Here is a 24,058-nt window from a genome sequence, read left to right as displayed (position 1 = left end):
AAGAACACACACGCACGGCAGCATACAAGGGTAATAAATTAGCTATCGATTGATAAAAGCTCTCCCTCCAAGTCTTCACTTGATATTTGAAACTCAATTAAAGCAGGCACAAAGCATCTATATTAATAGAAATAATGTCAAACTGAGCAACCAAAAAAGACCAAGCCATGTCTCTAACAGTCACCCACGTAAGCTCCAAACATGGAGACATACAATGCAGAGCCTCTGACAAAAATCTCAACCACCAGGCAGGCGCATATGGGAGCAAGTTGAGTTATTCTGGTTCCAAGGCTTTAAGGGTAAAAACCTGCCTGTACTTTCAGTTATGTCTGGCAAAGATTAGCAGCGGGTGACATTCTCTCATTAACAATGAGAGAAATTCCCAGTAGCTTTTGCCAACCACCAGTCTTGCTACTGCACTGTGAATCAATTGCAATGGACCATATTCAAAAACTGTACTCATCTCCCCTACATGTGATCGTAACATAGATAAGACACTAAATCTTGGTTCTCCAGGAAAGGATGCTGATGCTACAGATGAAACTTACACATCCTTCCACAGAAGCAGTTCCAATAATACGGTCAAGCTACACTCCTGGTTCTTAGTACTGACCAGGAGAGAAAATGGTGAGCTTTCTCTGTAAGTGCAGCAGGTCTGTTTGGGTCTATTAGCTTCTGGTAGGACATTCTGAGATCCTAGGATAGCCTAGAGCTGTGAATTATATAAGGCTCCCCATCATTCAGCCCCCCCCCCCCACAGAATGTTGTTAGGTGAACAGCAAAATGCACAACAAACTGATACAAGTCACTTGTTTTCATGTTTACCTTTTCATTCCCTTCCTTTTCTGTGTGTCTTTTATCTAAAATTAGATTGTAAGCCTGAGGGCAGAACTTTGTTATTGGCTTGAACAGAACCCAGCACGTTAGGTAATATAGAAGTTATAAATGATGATGATCTCAATATACCGGCAGTTTTATCTGACAGAAGACACAGCAGGATAAGAATAGCTTTAATTAAGAATTTATATCCATTCTGACCTGGTGATGAAGACCATACTGCAGTCATACAGAAAAAAGAAAGCCTGCATTATCAGACATGGCATCATGAATACCATAGTTTTGCACTACATTCCATTGCTTCAGTTTTAAAAAATTATTTTACTTCATTTATACCCCTCCTTTCTCCCCAGTGGGGATCCAAAACTGACTACACAGTTCTCCTCGCCTCCAATTCATCATTACAACAACCCTGTAAGGTAGGTTAGGCTGAGTGTATGTCACTGGCTCAAGGTAGGGTTGCTAGAGCCCTGGGGGCCAAAAGTGGGTGATGGGGGGTCATGGGGGCATTTACCTTGTGTATGCAATGTGTGCACTCTCCAGAGCACCTTGCATCATGCCAGGGCTGATGTAATTTCTGGTGCGATATGGATGTTATGGGTTGTGCAGGGGCCAATTGATATCATTGCTGTTGTGATGTAGGGGCACTGCAGAGCTTGCTTTGCCCCCACCATTGCATTCCCACATTTCCCCCCTGTCTGCCAGGTAAGAAGTGGCAGGGGGCAGAGATTGCAGGCAGGAGTAAATTTGTTCTCTGTGTCCAGTTAACCTTGAATATCCAAGATTTTTCAGCACAGTATTTTTAGTGGATCCACAAGGTGCATTTTCTTAGATATTCATTCCCAATTTTTCTCCCCAAAGGAGCCCCAAATGAGCTTACAACTTTGTTCTTCCCTCCTCCATTTTATCTTTCCTTTTAACCTACCTGTGAAACAGGTTAGGCTGAGAGAGAGTGACTGGGTCAAGGTTACCCAACAAGTTTCCAGGGCAGACCGACGATTAAATCTGGGTTTCCCAGATCCTAGTGCAACACCCTAACCACTATACCACACTGGTTCACATTGGTTCTCACAGTTCCTACTTCCTATTGTCCCAAGTGAAGTCACTGGAAGCAGCCTGTACCAAAAGAACTGATAGGTTAGGAAAAAACTGCCCGGCATCCCATGCACATTCTATTTTCTTATCCCCTTGGCTCAGGATTGTATTTGCTTGGTTCCAAGATGGCAAAATGCTTCAGATTTGTATTATATTCTTGTCTCAACTGTTCTTAGAGGCTGTCAGTGTCCTGCTGTCCCATTCTCTTTCAAATATCCATTTAATTTTTCCACTTCCCTGGGTGCATATTAATCAGATGTTTAAAAATCAAAATGATAGAGCTTTAATGAGCATGCAGAAAACTACCAAAATAAAAGCTCTTTTAAAAATGAAAGGAAAGTGGAAGGAGTTTATTCCATATATTTGCATTATAACAGTCATAACCTCCTTTGTCATGATGACATTTGCACGTAAAATAAAATTATGTTCAGAAAAACCAATCACAAAGGTATTGTGAAATATTTGCACTTTGCATTTAAAAGACTTCCATCCCAAAGTTGGAAAAGTATTCTGTATTCCTGCCTGAAGTTTGAAACTTGTTTCACTGCCAGCTTCTAGCTAAGTGAAAGGCATATAAATTCTAGACAAAATAAAGTTTCTCGAAATCAAATCAAACAAGTTTATGAAAGCACTGTGGACAGAAAAATATATTTCACTGAGAACTGAGCCTCTGACCTTTTAAGATTCTGTTGTAACTGTAAATGAGTCTTGAAGGAGCTTCTGTCACCTTATTTCCACAGTAAGCACAGGTCAGTTTGTCAGTTCAGATAAAATGGCAAACTATGGTTTGCTAGAAAGCAAGACATTAATTTTTCTATATGCAAGCAAAAGAGAATACATGAGCGAGCCTGAAACTTCTGCAAGGGTTGTTCATGTGTGCCAAGCCATATTCTGCCATTGTTACTGAACTAGGCTTTACAGTGCCATCCTAAACAGAGTTATGGGCCGATTCTAGACGGCCCTCCCCATCCCAAAACGTTGCGCGTCGTCGCGCGGAAAACACGAAATATCGCGTTTTCTCGCGCGAGTTTTGTGCAACATCGTGCGTTTCGCGTTTTCCGCGCAACAACGTGCGACGTTTCGGGATGGGGAGGGCCGTCTGGAATCAGTCATACACTTCGAAACCCATTTATTTCAATTGCCTTAGGTGTGGCTAATGGCACTATGATACAAATGTGATAAACTTTCATCAGAATTGAAACCCATTTACATGTAAATAACGTCCAATGACATCCAATGACGTTATTGTAAATAACGTCCAATGATTTTAGTGGTGCTTACACTCAGTAAATGTGGTTCAGTGAAAACTCTCATTCCTACAAAATAATTGCTGTTAGGGTCAAACTAAACATGATGCATGAAATCAGTCACCCAAATCCCACCCCCTTTCCGGCAGCTTCCATACAGGAGTGCTAATTTGATCAGGAAAGCAATACTGTTTAACGTTTTCCTTCTATACACTTTTCCTGATTTATCTCTGACCCCAATGAAAAAAACATACATCAAATCATTCTCCTTAGTAAAGAAGATTTTCGTAACATTTTAATAGAATCTAACACTGGAAGGGAACAGAAAGATGTCTAGTCCAACCCCCTGCCTCAGTGCAAGCACCAGCACACAATAATGCAGCTTGCATACAATATATTGCCTTCATAATACAAACATTAAGAACACAATCCACTGGAACGTTCTCCTGCACAACCTCTATTGAAATGAACTGAATAGATGAAAATATTATGAAAGAAATTAATTGTGATTCTCCTACGCAGCTCTCATTGATTCTAATGGGGTTTGTGCCTTGGTTTTATATTTCACAAAATATATTTACTAGAGCTATTCTGCCAGACTAACACTTAAGCTCTCTTGTTCTCACCAAAATTTAGATTTTGCCTTTACCGCAGAAATACTTTTTTTGTGTTCTTCAACAAAATTAAACTCAGTGATTGATATATTTTTTGCAATGTTCCATGAAAAGCCAAACTGGAGATCTCCTCCTCCCCCCTTGCTTTTGTTAGGGCAAGTAACAGTTTTTTGGTTTCTATGGTTTATCAACGGTTTCCTTTGCCCATCTTATCTACTATTGTGACAAAGTCTGGCATGATTGGAAGCTTGAAGGAAAACCACAACGGAATAGCTTGGCATCCACTTCAACACTGCTCTCCAACCACAGACAGATACAGTTACTGGATTTGACTAACGGTTATCAATCAACATAACTGTAAGCCCTTGGAAAGATAATAAGCCTGAAAAACAGAGAAAGGAGAAGGAAGCTAATATAAACATTATTTTAAAAACATAATTTATATATTGCAAAGGGATTATTAACATGTAGGAACTTAAGTGTTTTCTACTTTATTTTAATTTGGTCACGGGGGAGCACTACAATAATGCTGGAATTGTACTGATGTTTCTCATAGTGAACCTGTAATATATCATCTACATATATACATGTATCTTTAAGTACTTACGTACATACATTTGGAATAGCTAATTGGGTTATGGTGCATAAAACTGCAAGGGCATGCATGTATAATATCCTTCTGTAGCATGTTGGTGAGGAAAACAGCTGTGTACTACCAGTATTTCTATTGCAATCATCCTCATGTTGACAATGTTGTGTGTACAACTGACACCAACGTTCTTGACAGGCTTTACATTATTAATTTTATTGTTTAACATGTTATAACTCTGAACACAAAAAGTCCATCCCGTAAAAATATCTGGTTTTAACGTCTGAAGGAAAGGAGGGGGGAACAGGTTGAAGGAGGGTAGCTCAGAGAACAAAACAATATTACAAGCTGTTACCAAGCACGTTTATACTGAAATAAGGGCAGAGTCAACAAACAATTTGGATGGTGAGGGATCTCTTGATTTGTTTTAAACATGCCCTATTTCTCAACCAAAAATTGTTTTGGAAGATAATACCATGATTAAAATAATTGAAATTACATTTATGACTAAAAACATTAATTAAAATCATTAAGCAGAAAGGACTATAGCTCAACCAGCAAGAGAAGCTTAGAAACAACAGAACAGCAGCAAAAAAAAACGTGGAATAAGAACAAAACCCACTGCTCATTTAAAATCCTTGGCGAATAAAGAAGACTTTAGCTGGTGCTGAAAAGGTAATAGGTCTGATGCTAGATAAACAGTCAAAAGGAGGGTGCTCCATAATTGGTGTGGGCGTCACCTGCCGGGGGTTCAGGCGCAAATGGGGGCGTGTTGCCAGGGTTGCCCCTCCTGTTGGCAGGCGCAGTGAGGGCCTTAGAGATGGGTGGGGAGAGGTGGCAGGAGGGGGGGTATACAGCACCCTTTGCCCTCTCTGCTGTCCCTATTGGGAGAGGAGGAGGATATACAGCACCCTGCTCCCTCTCTGGTGGGACAGTTCTGTCTCCCCTTTCTCCCTCTTCCTCTCGCGCTCCTTCTCTAGCTCTCGTTCTCGCTCTTCCTTCCTTCCTCTCTCGCTCTGGCTCTGGCTCTCTCCATCTCAACTACTTCACTCTGGCCCCACCCACCTTGCTCGCTTTATGGGGGTGTTCCCCAGCCATTTCCCTACCTTCCCCTGTTCCTGCCCTATGCCATCCTTCCCTCCCCCTCCCTCCGTGACAAGCGGCCCTCCCAGCCTGTGAGAGGGCCTCCCGTGCCCTCCCTGCATTTAAGGCCTCTCCCTGGCCCTGCCTTGTCCTGGCACAATGCAGGTCTAGCCAGCCTGGCCCAGTGTCAGTGTCCCTGTTGGCCGGCACGGGTGTCTCCGGCCGGCCTAGGGGAGGTGCCATCTCGCGGCCTGGGGGTGTCCATCTGGCCTCTCTGTGGGTGCAGCCTGGCCCCGGTGACCGGTGCCAGCCTCGCCCGGCCGACGTCGTTGGTGTTCATGGGCATCGGGCTGCCCGCCCCGGCCCCACCCTGATCCGCTGCAGTTGATGTGCTGCAGCCTGCCCCAGCACCGGCAACGCCATTGCTCGCAGCTACGGGGGGCCACGGGGATCTCCCCCAACCCAGCGATGGTTGCCTCCCTCCTGCTCGGCCCTCTGCGGGGGGCCCTCATTGGGCCCTTCTGTTAAGTCGGGGGGGGGGAGGCCTCTATGCCCTGACAATTGGGTTGCCACAACTGAAAAGGTGCTGCTTTTTGCCATTTTCAGAAAAATAGGATAATGGAACAGGATCTCAGATGACAATTTCAGAGGACAGCCAGAACGTATGGGAGAAGGCAGTCCTTTACAATGGTTGTTGTGGATTTTCCGGGCTGTATAGCCGTGGTCTTGGCATTGTAGTTCCTGACGTTTCGCCAGCAGCTGTGGCTGGCATCTTCAGACGTGTAGCACCAAAAGACAGATCTCTCAGTGTCACAGTGTGGAAAAGATGTTGGCAGGTCATTTATATCTACTTAGGAGGGGTAGGGTTGGGCTGAGTCATCCTGTAAGAGTTTCCCAGGGTGTAGAATGTTAATGGAGGGAGGCTTCAATGTATCCTGAGGAGGTTCTTTTGCATATGGATTGGTGCTTTATGTGCTAATCTTCTCTGCAGGGCTATTGTCGGGTATAGAGTGTTTTGTTAGCCTGGTGTTTTTCAGGACTGGAAACCATGCTCTATTCATTCTTAAAGTCTCTTCTTTCCTGTTGAAATTGTACTTATGCTTATGAATTTCAACGGCTTCCCTGTGCAGTCTGACAAAGTAGTTGGAAGTGTTGTGGGATGATTTATTTTAAATGCTATTTATGTATTGCCTCTCAATCATAGTTCACTATTGAGATATGTTACGTCACAGTTACATGGCAAGATTACAGTTCAACCATCTGTTAGCATACCCTATAACAACAACAACAACATTTGATTTATATACCACCTTTCATGATGACTAACACCCACTCAGAACAGTTTACAAAGTATATTATTATCATCTCCACAACAACAAACACCCTGTGAGGTGGGTGGGGCTGAGAGAGCTCCTAGAAGCTGTGACTGACCCAAGGTGAGCTCCTAGAGAGAGCTCCTAGAAGCTGTGACTGACCCAAGGTCACCCAGCTGGCTTCAAGTGGAGGAGTGGGGAATCAAGAGTCCTGCGCTTAACCACTACACCAAATAGGCTCTATATTTCATGAGATGAACTGATCACTATCACTTGAAGTGGTAAGAGCATTGACTTGGAAAATTATTATGGCAAAACATGAGAGTGCAAAAACAAAGGCCTCCATGATGTCTTCACCTGCCAACTCAGTCACCACCCAACTTTTCAACTAAAGCTGGCTCCCTTCAACCTGCTGATTGCACTACAACTTCCTTCTATCAATTTAGGACTGAGGAAACTTCTGTCCATTAAAGCTGAAGATGGACTAATTCCTTGATCAAACCATACATTGTCCAAGTTAATCTATTAATATATTGTTGAAGGCTTTCACGGACGGAGAACGGTGGTTGTTGTGGATTTTCCGGGCTGTATCGCCATGGTCTTGGCATTATAGTTCCTGACGTTTCACCAGCAGCTGTGACTAGCATCTTCAGAGGTGTAGCACCAAAAGACAGAGATCTCTCAGTGTCAAACTGAGAGATCTCTGTCTTTTGGTGCTACATCTCTGAAGATGCCAGTCACAGTTGCTGGCGAAACGTCAGGAACTACAATGCCAAGACCACAGTGCTACAGCCTGGAAAATCCACAACAACCATTTATCTATTAAGTTTTTGAGAATGTTATCACACATAAAAATATGCAAAAGAAAACTCACCTTTTTACTTTCAGTTTGGAACCACAAATATTCATAACCATTTCAGAGGCCATCTTGAATCCATCCTTTTTCTACCTCTGCTGAAGTTGGTTATATCCATTTTAGAACAAGTTGCTTTTTAGAAATAACAATTTAACTATGAATTTTTTAAAAGTACACTACAGTCTAGATTAACAGTGGCAGAAGAACAATCATTTCCCAAGGCCTAGATTCTAGAATCATTTGTATGTAGATTACATTTTTTTCTTTTTTAGTCTGGCTTTTCAAGAGCATGCAGATCAAATGTAGGCAGATGCCTCCAAACCAGTCCTAATGAAACTAGATTTTAATTCAGTTCTGGACAGGAGGCCAGCCTATTATATTAGTTCTTCCAGCTTTTCTTGTCTTGTACTCATACCATCCAGGCTGAATGAACACAGGCTTCTAATTTAACCCTGTGGCCTCTCAGTGTAACAAAATAACAATGACAGCTTGAAATCATGCGTTACTACCAGACAAAAGAAGGGCAGCAAGGCATACTAGTTTCCTGAAAAGTGATATGTTCAGCAGAGTCTTTTGCCTCAGAGTATACAAACAAAGCTGAAAGGTGATTCAAGTACAGAAGTACAAGCTAAATGAATGATGGACCCTGTGGTGCTTTCTGGATGTCTTGTAGGAGAAGCAGTTTTCCCTATTTGAGTAGTGTTCAAACCACCAAGAGAATCTAAGGTTGGTATAAATATCTCCAGTGTTGTATGTCATTTTGATATTGAATGCCTTCAGCCAGATCAAGGACCGTAACTTCCTAGAGTCTGGAAGTTACAGTAATGGCTTTAATAACAACAGCCCTGGAAAAATTAAGTATTTCAAGGATTCTGAAAAGTAACAAACTGCAGCTAATTTGAAGCTCTTTTGTTTTGACACATGCCTAATTAATTGTTATAAAGCAAATCCCTATGAATGTGTTCTTACCAGCTGCTTTATTCAACAGTATTCGTAATAAAATGTTTTATTTATTTATTATATTACATTTGTATTCCGCTCTCCTTGGGAACCAGACTTGGAGTGGATAAAATAAAATCCACACTCTAAAGGGATCTACAATGCAAATGATGATATAATTAAATATAAATCTGATTCTGATTTCATAAAGAGAAATATCAAAAAAGTTTCTACACATTGGTCATAAATTACAAAAAAGGTTTTTTAGATAGGGTCTGTATTGGAGTCTTGCTAATACTATGCCTTTTAAACTTGTATCTATTTACCCTATGGTATTGTTTATGAAATGTCCTTGATACTGTATTGAAATGTACTTGGTACTGATTGTATTAATCTCATACCGTGTAATCCGTCTAGAGTCTCAGTGAGAAAGGCGGACTATAAATGACATACATACATACATAAAATATTGGTCTCTCACAATAAAATACTGGTTTGGGTACTTGCTATGTAATGGGACACATTTATTTTGAGGAGGTTTAAACAAGATGTTTTGGGCTTCTCAGCCTCCACGTGGGAACTCACAGTGACAACCTTACCTTCAGAGTGGGGAAACTGGGGGTAGGTGCTGGTGCTTGTGTGTGTGTGTGTGTACACTTAGTGAGGAAGGGGGGTTTCTGCTGATGTCACTTCCAGGTTAAAATGGAAACAATGGGGGCTCAGAGTGGCCAAATCAGCCCAAAACATACTTCAACCAAAAGTAATGTTAATGGAAGGCCCCCAAAGCATACACATGCCATTTTGCTGAGTGCTCTGGAAGCTCCAGCCAGCCTCTCAACACTCTCCTCCACTGGCCAGATGAGCAGGGTGGGGGTGGAAGGTGGGAAAGGTGGGATTGCACACAGGCAAAGTGCCAGGTCCCCCACCTCCTGCCAGGAGGGCAAGGGGACCTGGCAACCCTATTCCAGCTTCATTTTAATAATCTATTTGTTTTGTTTTCATTCATCCTTCCTGGATTGATTTCTTGGCTGCAATTAATATTTCAAGGTTGTCTATGATCTCTCTTACTTGGCACTAAATTCCCAGGGCCTTTTCCTCAGTGTAACCCATCCTTTGCTCCTAAGAACATAGCCCTGAATTAGAGCTGCCAAGCCCCCCATGACAAAAAGTGGGGGATGGGGGGGTTGTTGGCTGGGGGACGCCAGTAGGGCCTTTCCTTATGTGCATGTGCTCTCCTGTGTCACGCTGGGAATGATGTCATTCCCTGTGTAATGCGGAAATGGCAGGTTGCGGTGGAAGCCAATTCAGTAAAAATCAGCCACACAAACACTATTTGTGGCCAATTTTACTAAATCGCCTCACAGCATGACCTGTTGCTTCCATAGAAGCCACTCTCCAAAGCAGCCCCTTTCAGCCTTAATGGATTAAATGGTTAAACTATTTATTTATTTAATAACGAACTTATATACTGACACTTCCGCCCAAATTAGGTACAACCGGCAGGGTCAATTAACTCCAAGTTTTCAAACCGATAAAGGTGTGAAACAAGGTTGTTTGCTGGCTCCATCCTTATTTAATCTATTCATTAATGACATGATTCCATTTGTGAAATCACATACCAGACACCCCCCTTATCTAGCAAATACTCCAATTTCGATTCTTTTATACGCAGACGATGCTCTCCTTATCTCCAAAACAGAACTAGGTTTAAAATCACTAATTAACGCATTTATTACATATTGTAATAATGAGGAACTTAAAGTTAATTATGCTAAATCAAAAGTCCTGAGATTTTCCAGGTCCTTCCATAACGGCCCCAAATCGATAAGAGTACTGGGAGGGGCTTTGGAGAGAGTCCCCTCCTTTAGTTATCTTGGTATCACTTTTAACTACAATCTATCATGGAAACCACATATTCAGGCTGCTCTGAAGGCCGCAAACATTTCATCAATGGCAATTAAAAAATTCTTTTACTCCAAAGGAGCAAAACATATACCAGCAGCCATTAGGATTTTTAATGCTAAGGTTATCCCACAGATACTTTATGGGTGTGGAGTGTGGATTGAAGGTGTATCCGACAACCTTGACACCCCTCTACACACATTTTTGAGGGAGATAGCGGCAGTCCCGAGATGCGTAGCTGGTACTGCACTTAGGGTGGAATTCGCCCAACCCTCAATTGAGAAGAGAGCATGGATTACAGCCTTTAAGTTGTTCTTGAACAAGGAAATTTACAAGGACAATTCAGGGAAAGTAGGTTTTGCACATTTGATCTCGCAGGATACCTATAAGAGTAGCCGAACTAATTTAATTAACCAGAAACTAAAAATTCTGGATATTGATATAACATCTTTACAGACAAATGAGGCCCTAAGAGTTATAAAATTAAAACTAAAGGATCTCGATTACAGCAGTACTCTCCAGAGAGCCAGGCGTATATGTTCGGGCTTATCCCTGGGACTTTCACCTCCAGAGGCTATTCCATCTTATTGCTATTCTTTAAAGATTCCAGCTCAATGCAGAGCCTTCACATTGGCCAGACTTAACTCCTTCCCCTCTAAAGTGCTTTCTGGTCGTTTCTCTGGACTCCCTTATTCTGAACGAGTTTGTGACTGTGGACAAGGAAAGTTAGAGACCTTGGATCATATAATAGTTTTTTGCCCTAAGTGGAGTAAGGAAAGAGAGAGATTTATTATTCCTATTATGTTAAAAGAAAAGCTTCCCTTCCTTCCTTGGGCAATCTCAGTGTTATTGTATGATAACTTGCCTGACAATCAAACCTCTGCTATAGTGGCTTCCTTTTTAGCCACGGTCTTCATGAGCTTAGATAGTTTAAAGTGATAATGACGAGTTATGTCTGTGTGAATTGGGTATGTTCAAGTGTACAGTTCATATTTTGTTGGTGTTTGTATGGCTTATGGCTTCGGCCGGAAAAGCAATAAACATATTATTATTATGAAAATGTATATATTGCCTCTTCAGTGACCTAACTGCAGTGGATCACAAAGAAAACAGAATGATCAAAACAGCATAAAAATTAGCAGCATAGAAACAGTTTGATGGATCAAAAAGGTTCTGATTGACTAAAAAATGCCCCAAATAATTGGTTAATATATTTTCAAAAATATTATCTCTCTTTTTAATATAAGGACTTATAAAAACTATAGATGGAAACTTCCATTTTAGAAGTATTCTTCTTCTATCTCTCACATATACATGAAGGAATACCTCTTTGAAGATGGTGCCTACTGAGCACATAAACATATCTAAAAAGGAACTATATTTTTTCTTCAAATTGCTTTATTTAGATGCAAATTCATACAAATCTAACTAACTTGCAAATTGGTTAATTGAATAAAAGGTCAAATTAATTGATTACGGTTTTTTATTGAGTGATAAGTATTATTTGCTTTTGGTTTCTGATGGATAATCCGAAGGGGAAATCATGTTTACAAGTTAGCACAAAACCGCATCTCCCACCAAGATCAATTGATAACTTCTACCTATCTTAACAGACCTGTCAGGAAGTGAGTACAACCTATTAATTCCTATACTAAAAATGTCTTAAACTATTAAAATAATTTGGAAAAGAACATAGGTGGGAATTGTTTTATTAAGATGCTAGTCATTCCATCCCTGAATCTAAAATAAGCCAGTTTTTAATTTTGTGGATAATAAATCTAAGGCCCAGACCACATATAATATTTTTCTACATCAAGATAAATCTCTTCACTAGGGAAAACTACAAGTATTATTTGAAAAATGAATGGAAGAGTTTGTAATAAGCAGCACTCTTACGCCTTAACCTGTGTCCAAGCGTCCCAGAGATTAACTCTGCAAAATAATACAACTTTTCACAGACAAATACAGAGGTAGTTGGAGTCTCTAATTGGTGTCTGTTTTTCTTCCAATTCCTTGATGAGAGCTTCCAATTCTCCAGTGACAAACAGACCACCAATATGTGCTTGTTTTCATGTAATTCTTCAAGTCACTTACCGTATGCAAATACCTTAGTGTTCAAAGCCTTTGAACACTATTTCCTGACAGCAATTTGCTCTCCATAGGAATAATTCCTCAAAGAATAAAGGCAATTGTCTGTTTCCTTCTGCACCGGCCCAAGTTTTAAGTGCCAGCTAGGGTTGCCATCATCCTTGTGGGAGATCTCCCAGAATTAAAACTGATGTCTAGTCACCAGAGATCAGTTTCCCAGGAGAAAATGGTTACTTTGGCTGCTTTGAAGAGTGGATATGGCATTATACCCTGCTGAACTCCCTCAAACCCCATGTCCTCAAACCCCACTGTCCCCCAAATCTACAGAAATTCCCCAACCTGGAGCTGACAATCCGACACTCATCTCTAGAAGTTCCATAATAAGAATATACTGAAATGTCCATGAGTAGTAAAGTGCATTTCCCTTATAATCTCTGAGTAATTATAGTGAGTCTCCTTCAGGGAACAGGGATAAAGGTCTCACTCTCTAGATCAGAAAGTGTGTTTTCCAATCAGGCTTGAACCTCAATCTCTGAGAAAAAGAAATGCTGTGCTGCCTTCTGTGTTCTTTCTGCATACAAAACTGGCTTTTTGAACCTCTTTATCAACATTTATCTTAGCAAGAAAGGAAATAAAACAGAAAGGAATAAAAAGAGACTCTTATCTAGGGTTCCCCCAAGTGCCCACGAGTGGCGGACAAACTCTCAGGAGTTTGCCCCATTATCAGCTGATTTGCCAGTGATCGGCAGAAGCTGGCAAGACCCCCACAGGTCACTTGCCATCAGCAGGGACTCCGGAAACATGCAAGGTGTGTGCACTCCCACGGGCATGATGATGTCACTTCCTGAAGTGACACTGTTGTGCTGGCTGCGGGCATGCTCCTGCGCTTCACTGGAGCCAATTTTGATTCTAAATGGGCCAGAATTAGACCAGTGTAAAGCACAGTTGCACATCTATGGTTGGTGTGATGGCATCACCTCCTGGAAATGACTTCATTCCGCATGCGCTGAGAATGCACATACGAATTGGATGGGCATGAAGATCACAGGAACAGCTTAAGGTAAGTGCTAGGTCCTCCACCTCCCTCAGGAAGTTGAGCAGACTTGGCAATCCTACTCTTATCCCCACTCTGAATATGGATATTATTGTCATCATTGTTGTATGTGATTAAAAATGAAACTGTTGGCAAAAAAATACTAAAAGAGATCTCCAAGACTCCTTGGGAGAGGATTAGTAAATCAATTTTTGATTGATTATTTAAAATTTCAAATGTGGGCCACCAACCCTCTGTTGCATAAAACACTGTTGCATTTTTCAGAAATAATAAAAAGCTTAAAAATTATTTCTTACTTTCGACGAAACATTTCTGCAAAAATGCAGCCAACGCTCCAAAGATCAACTGGAGTTGCATAACTTGATTGAAGCAATACTTCAGGAGCTCTGTACCATAAAGTGACAACCTACAATACAAAGAGGAAAAGTGAACATTTAAATTGTTTACTTTGGGGTCACTAAGGGAAATACCCTTTGTATTTTTAAGAGTAAAAACCTTTAAGCATTGTGTTGGTTCAATATTGTTGTATACACATAACTGTAAACATTGTGCTAATTAATAAATAACACTACTGTTACTGTTGCTACTACTAACTATAACATTTAAAAATGGTTTAAGTACTAGCCTATAGTTACCCTATGCTGAGATTTTGTTTTTATATTCTCGGAAGGAAAGTCTGGGACACAAAGGAGATATCTAAAACCCAACAACAACAATAATGCTGTAAACAGAAAAACTGAGAAAATAATTTGTTTTTTTAATGATATTCTATTTATTTAAACAATAAACAATATATAAAAGATAGACAAAGTAATCTAACAAACAAACCAAACTAACAATACATATAAACATAAAAGAGGAAAAAGGAAAGAGAATAATGAGAGGAAAAAGACATAGGAATAAAAATAAAGGACAGGATAAACTATAAGCGGGGTTTCGATTTTCTCCACGACAAATATATATCATTTAGTAATTTTCATTTACTCTTATGTTAAGAATAAAAGTCCTCTTTTTTCTAAAGTTCACATTCCTTAATCCATAAATCCACATACCATCAAATCATTATTGTCTATTTCACGTAAAAAGTCTATAATCAGTTATATCAACCATGCTTGACATGACCAGAATGGTGCTATTACTATACAATCCATCTTTTCCACCTGTATTTAGCTGATGGTGGAAGTTATGAGGGGTATGGGTGGGAAAGCATAGAACAGGTACCCCAACCAAGTTATCTAGAAAACGTCTCCCAGGGACTCTGAGTCTACTCCCCTTCTGGAACAGCCTTTCTGTTCTCCTCTGTCACAAACAGGTCTATGTCAGGGAATCCCCACTGTTGGAAAATCGGGAAAATGCATGGCTCCTTCAGAATGGGCAGAAATTAACCAATTGTCCAAATATAGGTTAATTTACCAATCTCTAGTTCTCAGGTGTGCAACTACTACAGCCAGGCATTTGGTAAATACCCTCGGGGCCATGGTTAGTCTGAATGGTAGGACATGGTATTGATATGTGGTCTCCCCAAACTGAAATCTTAAGAATTTTCTGTGGGAAGTGTGGATGGAAATATGAAAATAAGCATATTTTAAGGTTCAAGACTGCAAATCAAGAATTGTGGGTAGCAACCGCAATACCATATTGAGAGTAACCATTCTAAATTTACATATTCTGACCGACTTATTCAAGTCCGTTAGGTCTAATATGGGACAAAACCTCCTATCCTTCTTTTGAACTAAGAAAAACTTGGAGTAAAACCTCAGTCTAGGTTCAGATAGTGGCACTCGTTGTACTGTTCCCTTCTCTAACAGTGCTGACAATTCTTTCACCAGCCTAGGTGATGTATCTAGAGTATGTTTACAAGGAAGACTCTCAGAAACAGGGAATTATTAAATTTAATTTTATAATGAATTTTGATAACTTTTAACACCCAAACATCTGTGGTGATGGATGTCCAGGCTACGTAAAAAAAAGGATTTATCACCCAAAACAACAGGTTTCTCCTGTGTTAGTCAGAATTGCTTCTGACTTAGGCTTGAATCCTTGCTCCCTGGTAATGAGACACCTTGTCTCGATTTCTGAGTGAGTTTATGCCTCTGAAACTGCCCTTGACACATAGATGTTGGGCAATTGTGAGGATACTGATGCTGGTAAGGATGATATCTGGGGTAGTGACCCCTGTATTGTTGCTGCCTGTAGAAAGGTTGAGAACTCAATTGTTGAGAGGGTGGTAATATTCCGTAGGATTTCACGGTTTGCTGATCCTTTCACTTTTGTCAGTTTTCGCAGAGAATAATTCTCTCCTTCAAATGGTAGCTCTTCCAATCTGCCTCTCGTCTCAGTAGCTAGAGCCGTGAATCGGATTCATGCATGCCTCTGAAGGACAACTGCTGAAGGTAGGGCCCCGGTGGAAAAACGTGCCACGTGCCTTCCAGCATTTATCTGCTGCTTGGAAAGCCTGATTGCCTCTTCTTGAAACACCTTGACTATTAGGTTTCTGAGGCCTACATAGTTGGATCCAGCGAGCTCTGCCAGGATAGAGGACTTAGCCAACTTATTAGATGGGCTAGTCACAGCTGGCAATGCCTGTACCCACAAGGTGGCCTTGAGCCTGGTAGCTCTTTCTGCTCTGGCCTTAGGGGTGAAGCTCTGGCAGTGTTTGCACAGGCTAACATTATGCCCCTCTCTCAAATAGACAAGGCAAGAGTGTGCCCATTCATCTTAGTTATTTTCATATTGCACTGAGTGCAGGTTTTGAATAAGGCTTTTAAAATGATCCTGACCATCTCTCCCCCCCCCCGCCCACTTTTGTTTATGTGCTGAATGAAGTCAACGGAAGATCGTCTAAGCAGAACCTCTCCAACCGGCAGCAAAAGAAGAACTGAGGGTTGGGGGTGTTGCTCCTCCCAGAGAGTGGGCTGTTTCGGTAAGAAGGGGCAAATGCCCCCTTGAGGAATTTTAGCTGTAGAACCTACTGATTGGCAGGCCTGCACATGTGCAGTCCCATGTGCGCCTGCATAAAAAAACCCAAAAATCTAAAAAAGTTTTTCTGCAGTTCAGAAAATGAAACAGGAATGGGAGGGCAGCAGTTGAGTTGTTTGTTACCCGTTGTGTCATGGTCCTCACTGCATTTACATAATCACATTCCTCACGGTATCCTAGGTGCAATTAAGATATTAGCTGGAAGAAAGAAATGTTCTCAGCTACGAAATATTGTAGCTTGAGTACTGCAAAAATCTGTCTTTCCTGTTGACAATGTCACACACACACGCACACACACACACACACAGAGCCTAAATCCCCAAGACAAAAATTGTGTAGTTGTTGCACAAGAAAAGCATATGCTTGCTCTTTTTTTAGGGTTTATGCATATTTTCTAAATTGTGACCACCTCAAGAGCCACTGGCTAGTTTAGAAACATTTTAAAGAACAGAAATCAAGTAACAAATACAAATTTATGTAGGGGCTTGATGCTATTGAATTAGGCAGATGTCCATTAATAAATCTTTCATCAAGAAAGATCAGGAAGTGTCTATCTGCATTTTGATAAACAGATCTGCAGTGTTTAGGTGCAAAAACTGTTATGCATGCTAAACATAGGGTATGCAAACTTTTCCACTTGTTTTCAAAGAATAACCAAACTTTTCTGTCTGCTAAGAATCTTTTTAAAACTATAGAGTGATGCACTGAATCTGTGTGAAGACATTTCCTGCTATCTCCTCCCTTTTCTCACCAGAGAAACCGAGCAAATATTTGTGGACATTCCATTCACAGTGGCAGATAAGCAGAAGTGAAAATTATTCTGAAGACAGGATATGGTGAACTCAAGAGTAGCTCATCACTCCCCCCGCCCCTTTTAGCATTGTTTTTAGTTATATGACAAAGTTTGGCTTAGGTAAGCCAGAGAATGAAGAGGTTTCATCAGAAAGAAAAACATTAGCGTTATATCATGATGATATAACAACAGGGTATCTTTACGTGCACATGAATACTAGAAAAAATAGAAGGAACGGCGAACCAGAAACTCTTCTCAGAATAATGTTTTGGCTTTACGTACTTTAACTATATAATCAGAGCCAAGGGGGACTGGAACAGCTCTGTTAAAATCAATGCAATTCTTCTCATTAGAATATGTGGAATCTGGGTAGCAGCCAACAGTGGATCACCAATACATTAGACCAGGGGTTCCCAATATGGTGCCCCTGGGTGCCATGGAGCCCGCTGATATCTTTCCTAGCACCCACCAAGTGATTTTATATGGTGGCTGGAGCAAGGTTGGGCACCTGCCCCGCAGGGCTTCTGACTGAAGAGCTGATTGGTCGTTGGACAGATTAAAATAATGTTGTTTCAGTGGTGGCTGCCACTGCAGTGTTGGTTTTATTCTCTAACTCCTCTGTCTCAATGTATTTTAAAAATTATCCCCCCACTCTTTCCCCCTGAATCTTGACTTCCCATGAGTTTGTGGTTTTGCCTCCTGCAGCAGCCATTTTGTGGTTGGCTTCACTTCATGTAACAGCCATTTTGTGGTTGTACCCACTAACCCGCATTAGAATTCCATAGGTGCTCATGGCCTGAGAAAGGTTGGGGACCCCTGCCAGACAAAATATCAGTATAACTTTTAGTTTAGTTAAAAGAAATTATGTGATCAATCAATTTACTTCCTATGTCACTTAGGTGGTTATTTTCAGAAGGTGTCAGCGGGTTTAACTGTGATTTATAAAGATTGCTACTGAATATATATATCAGGCATTGCAGGGTTTCTAAAATCAGAAATCAAAATGATTAACCACATGCATTTATTTATTTATTAATACTAATTACTGATAGATGACTGATTTATCAATTATGCAACTTTTTCTTTAAAATCAGTTTATGATAAATGAAAGGATCTTATGAGTAAGGTCAGTAGAAAGACTGGAAGGTTGATCCTTGAAGTTAATATAGCTTACCTGTAATTCTTGCTTTACCTGCATTCATCTTATATGAGGCGACAGCCACAATGGTAAAACATTGTATACTAAGAGCAAACATTTTGTATCTTGTTAATTTCGCTTGAGCTTTAGAAAGGCTAATGCTTTCAGGTATTTAACCTATTTGGTTGTGAGTTTTTTGAAAAACAATTTCCATTAATACAGTTCTTCTTGTACATGGTCTATATTACAATGCTGTGCATAAAATGCTTGTAAAACATCACATATGTTTTCTTATTATTAAATTTGGCATGAGATATCTTAAACCAGGGTTCACCAATCTTTTTCAGCCTGTGGCCACCTTTGGAATTCTGATTGGGTACAGCTACAAAATGGCTGCTGCAGGAGGTAGAGCCAAGCACAAAATGGCTATCGCAAGACAGGGAGCCAACCACAAAATATCAAGGAGTGAGGTCATGCATAATTTTAATAGTAACTCTTACATTTCAGGCAGAAGCTCTGTTTAACAGGGTGCCTTTTAAAATGAACATATTCTTCAAAAAACATTTTCTTTCATACACACAGCTTACTGTCAGTCAAACAGTGAAGATCTTTGTGCTGTGGTGGCAGCTTCTACCAAGGGAACTTTTTAAAAAATCTGCATTGCTAATATTCTTAAGTGGACAGTCAGAATTCCTGCTGGGCAAAAGCCCCAACTGGCCCTGCCCATTTTCTAAAACACTTGCTGGACACTAGGAAAGGTGTTGATGGGTACCACGGCACCCATAAGCACTATGTTGGGAAGCCTTGGTTTAAACAATATCTCTTTAGAGGAAACTGCCCTTTCCTTTAATTAGCTGTGTGAATTCAAAGGCAGACAACCATTACTATCCTACTGTTGATTCTAACAGAGCAGTCCTAAACAGAGTTATGCTATAAAGCCATTGACTACAATGGATTTTGATGGGTGTAACTCTGTTTACAATTGCACTGTAAGAGGCTCAAAGCAATCTCTGCAGCAGACTGCATGAAAATGATCTGTTCCAGTAATATTTTCACTTGACTTGTAATTTTCTGTACAAATTACAATTGAAACATTGAAACATCAAAATAATGTGTTGTCTTTTTTCTAAAGGGCCAGCAAAGAAAATAAAGCTTTTATCATAGTACTTTCAGTTCAATATGCATTATGATATGTTCTGCTTTAGGACATTTGTGTCTTGAAAAAAATGATAATAGTTACAGAAGATTATTTCATGAATACAAAAGTGATATACTTCCTTCAATGGTTTAACCAAAACTTTAATCAGAATCTTGTGTTATATTTCTAGGAAGAACCACATCCTAGAATGGTGGGGGCATTTTAGAACCTTTTTACGTATATCCGTTCTCAATATATGCATGAGCATGTATGAGTGTGTATAAACTCAAGCAGAAAGTACTTCATCTTGATATAGTGGTTTTTGTATGAAGTGTCAGGCATTAGGTATGTGTGCACAACTGTTGTTGCACAGAAAACCTATGTTTTCCTAGCCAAACACAGTTTACAGGATTTTCTTCTAATAGCATATTTCACAGAATTCAACAATTCTGTTAAGATTATATAAAACTCATTTCATTAAGAAACACATAATTTAGAAAATGAATACTATAATTTACATTTCTAAACAGAGGTACACACTGTGTCACTGAAGTCAGTGCACTTAGTAAGGTATATTTCTGCTTAGGATTGCACTATAAGGAACAACATGTAGTTCATTCAAGTTTTTCATTTTGTAGTATGGAGTTGTTATGACAAGTCTTCCCAACTTCTTCAGATCCTTATGGCAAAGAGTATCTCTGTGGAGAACAGGACACATTTGAATTCACCCTCCATTCTGTTAGAACGAAAATTGATTCATTTGAAATGTGATGTTGCAGAAGAATTGTATGGATACCTTGGATCACCAAATAGATAAATAAGGGGGTTCTAAAACAAATCAAGCCTGAATTCTCCTTAGAAGCTAAAATTACTAAACTGAGGCTATTGTTCTTTGGTGGCATCATGAGAACTCACTGGAAAAGATAATAATGCTTGGAAAAGTTGAAGGAAGTAAGAACAGAAGAAGACCTAATATAAGATGGATTGACTCAATAAAGGCCTTACGTTTGGCCTTCAAGGAGGCTTTCACTAAAAACAATAGCAATAAAATCTTGTGCACTGGCACCAGACTGCTAATATCCATATAAAATATGTTCTATCATGGAACTGCTCACCTGTGGTATTTGAAACATCTGTTACATGGGCTTGATGTGCTTTCCATCCTATATCTATGCCTCTGAACCACGTGCTTCAGAAAGAAAGACCTGGGCAGCCCTTTTTTTCTCTTTTGCTTTCCCTGATGGGAGGCATACTTTCAGGAAGTATTGCTGAGCAGGATATTTTCTTGGGTAACTTATCTGACCTTCCAGTCTTTCTGGACACAGAGGCCTTCACAACCTTCGCTATACACTAACAGTGCAGAACACATAGGTGCATGGGTTGATTATGAGCTTTCTGTAGGTTAACTCTGGAGGTTAGCAACCCTAAGCAGCACTTCCCCCCAGAACTGGTGAAATTTGGAATCTTTCATAGGGAAGACCTTTTTCAAATGATAGACTACAGAAGGAGAAGTTTAGCTTTAAGAATCTGCTCAATCTCATGGAGAGTGGTAGAAGCTGATTTAAAAATGTCAGGTAGAAAGACAGTACTTCATCTGAATTTAGAACTCACTGAATATGCTAATAAAGGATATGAAACATTGTCCAACTCAATCTTACAAGGAACCTAAAAAGAAAACTGAACCATTAATATAAGAAAAGTGTTAATGTTTCATGAGATATTTATTAACATGTGACAAAAAAACCCTCAAACAAATGATATCCAGACCAAAGGAAAAATTGGTAATTACTATGTAATTCTTATTCCCAAGAAATGACAGTAAGCAAGCCACATTTACAAATCAAAGAGTTTACCATAAACTTGCCAAAGGACATAGGCTGGATTTATAGATGACATTATCAAAATGGATCAAGAAAGGGCTTTTCTCAGGCTTCTCAAATTAAAATTAATTTAAAATTAAACAACAGTGTGTTGTTAGCTGACTTGTCTGAAATCCATTTCCGCACACCTTGATTTTTTTTTTGCCAGCTGAAGGGTCAAAGATTTGCCACAAATAATGTTCAAGGTAATAAGTGCTTTCATGTTTCTAGTTCTCATGTCCGAGGGCACTACATCCAACGAAAGGACAACAAGATAAGAATTATACTGCTAGTTGCTAACAAACAAAAGATAAAATGGCTCTTATGGCTACTGATTAAGTGACGGCATTCTACACATTCCTCAATGTTGAGAAAGTTCTGCCTGAGAAAAACAGCTATGGCACATATGATAAGGTACCACTAAACAAGTCTATCTCTATATTTTCAAATTCCAGCATAGCAATGGTATGTTTCCCCTGTCTCCTTTGAAACAGAAACATTCTCTAGAAATGCAGAAATAACTCTATGTTGCCATTTCCATTAAAACCTGTAACCATGTGTGCTGGCAGGACAGAGAGGTTCTGTAAAACACCGTGGCTTCCAGCCAATGTTTACATCCCCTGGGTGGGAAATGCAGGTGAAAGGCTCTTGATAGCAGGCTCCACAAGCCTTTGCTGTTGCCGCCAATGACCTTCTGCTCTGTTTTCAAAGTGGCTCCCTTGTTAACCCCTTGGAGACTTGTGGGCACAAGAGTTTTAAGAAGGAAATACCTTTCCTGGGAAGCACAACCCCTCCCCCATCTCCCCCTTTTCCAGGAATAAATCTGTCAGATAGTGACAGAATACTGGGGTAACATGGTATAATCCAAATCCACTCTTGGGGTGACAGGATTCTCCTTCTTCCTCCCCCAAAATCATTCATGCCAGAGGTAGACATGCTCTCTCTTTATGCCACAAAGCATGAAGGTTCCAGCTGCAAACAATGGACTAGATTACAGTGTTGTGAAACAGCAAATTGAGTCTGCGGGAGAGAAAAGGAAGTGTCCAATTTAGGAAGAAATACTTTCCTCCTGCCTAGCCAATGAGCTCTGCTGGAACTGGTCGTGGTGATTCCTCCTCCTGGCATATTCTCACTAATGGAATTGTGCTTGAAATTAAAGACAGGCTGAAGCTGAAAGGAAACATTCAATACACAGAGAACTTAGGTAAACCTCAAAGATTTTATTTTCTCTTTTTCTGTAGGAGCAAAACAGAATCAGCAGCACCACCTTTCCACATTAGTTTGATTGACGGCTCTACTGTTCATTTTACCATGTGTTTTTCCTCACACGTACCCCTTACTAAATTTATTATATTTCCTGTGACCTCCTAACCTAGAAATATAATTAGGTATATTAATATGCTTTCTATACCAATGTAGTTATATAGTTTTTATGCCAATTCTTTTCCCTCTCCTTGGCTCCCGTAGCCTGCCAGGCAGCTGTTAAAAGTACAGAAAAATTCTAGCAGGGATGATACTATACATCCTCACATACACTGTCACCTCTGACAGGAAAGCATTTAGCAAATCAAGTTTCCCCTATCGTTTGAAGTGCAATTCTATGCAGACATATAGGAGTAACTCCCATTGAATAGAGTGGGACTTGTTGCTGAGTAAACCTTTATAGGATCGCACTGTTAATATCCTTGCCATCTAAAGCCTCACCTGATAGTTACCTGCAAAATATATAGTAGCATGTAACTGCAGCCTCGCTCCAAATTAACTTCTGAGTCATAAAACGTTTTTTCTCATGTGGTTCATCAGCATTCTGAGGTAATTTGGTCTAATTGTCAGGTACATGCAAAATCCATTGTTCCACAAAAGCAATCCCAGAGGAGCTGTGACCACAAACTTTGTGAAATTCTGCTTTCATTAAGGCCAGGGATATCATACAGTTTCACTCTACTTTTCCACCACCCCCAGTTGGATAGCCCAGGCAAGCCAGATCTCATCAATCTCAGAAGCTATGCAGGGTCAGCCTTGGTTAGTAATTGGATGGGAGACCTCCAAAGATGACCAGGGTTGCAGAGGCAGTCAATGGCAAACTTGACTTAAAACCCCAGTAGGGGTTGCCATAAGTCAGCTATGACTTGAAGGCACTCTCCACCACCACTTTCCCACTGCTTGCTTTGCTCCTTTCCTTATGCCACAAGTTCACAATCAGTGACAGAGGGAGCTAAACTATTTACCATCTTTATTCCATATTCCACAGACTGAAGTCACCTAGAAGGCCATCACTTTGCCACCAGTGTGCAGACAGCAAGAGGTACATATGCTGCAACTAAGGACAGGTCCAGATGTTGGATGTGAAGTGCACACTTCTTCTAGCAGCCCAAGATAACTGTGCCTTCACATAGTCCTTGGCAGCCCTGTAATGGGAGTGCACCATGGTTCTACTCATAGGCTTGTTGGAGCAGCCTGCAGAAGCTGCCATCATCAATTACAGATAAGGGACATCTGTCCAGAGCAATCATCTCACAGATGAAGTGAGTGAC

At 40.4% G+C, this 24,058-nt stretch overlaps 1 protein-coding gene across 2 annotated transcripts in view; it reads right to left on the bottom strand.

The window, feature by feature from the left end:
• CDK6 (cyclin dependent kinase 6) overlaps positions 1-24,058 on the bottom strand; it is a 139,851-nt gene that overhangs the window by 21,528 nt on the left and 94,265 nt on the right. For both annotated transcript variants that reach the window (XM_054991415.1, XM_054991416.1), the window contains one exon: positions 13,914-14,023. In XM_054991415.1, the coding sequence (XP_054847390.1) occupies positions 13,914-14,023 (110 nt within the window). The remainder of the gene's footprint in view (positions 1-13,913; positions 14,024-24,058) is intronic.

This window comes from Eublepharis macularius, chromosome 11, assembly GCF_028583425.1.
Source record: "Eublepharis macularius isolate TG4126 chromosome 11, MPM_Emac_v1.0, whole genome shotgun sequence".
NCBI lineage: Eukaryota > Metazoa > Chordata > Lepidosauria > Squamata > Eublepharidae > Eublepharis > Eublepharis macularius.
Note: the sequence above shows the minus strand (reverse complement) of the source record. Positions and strands in the feature narration are given on the sequence as shown.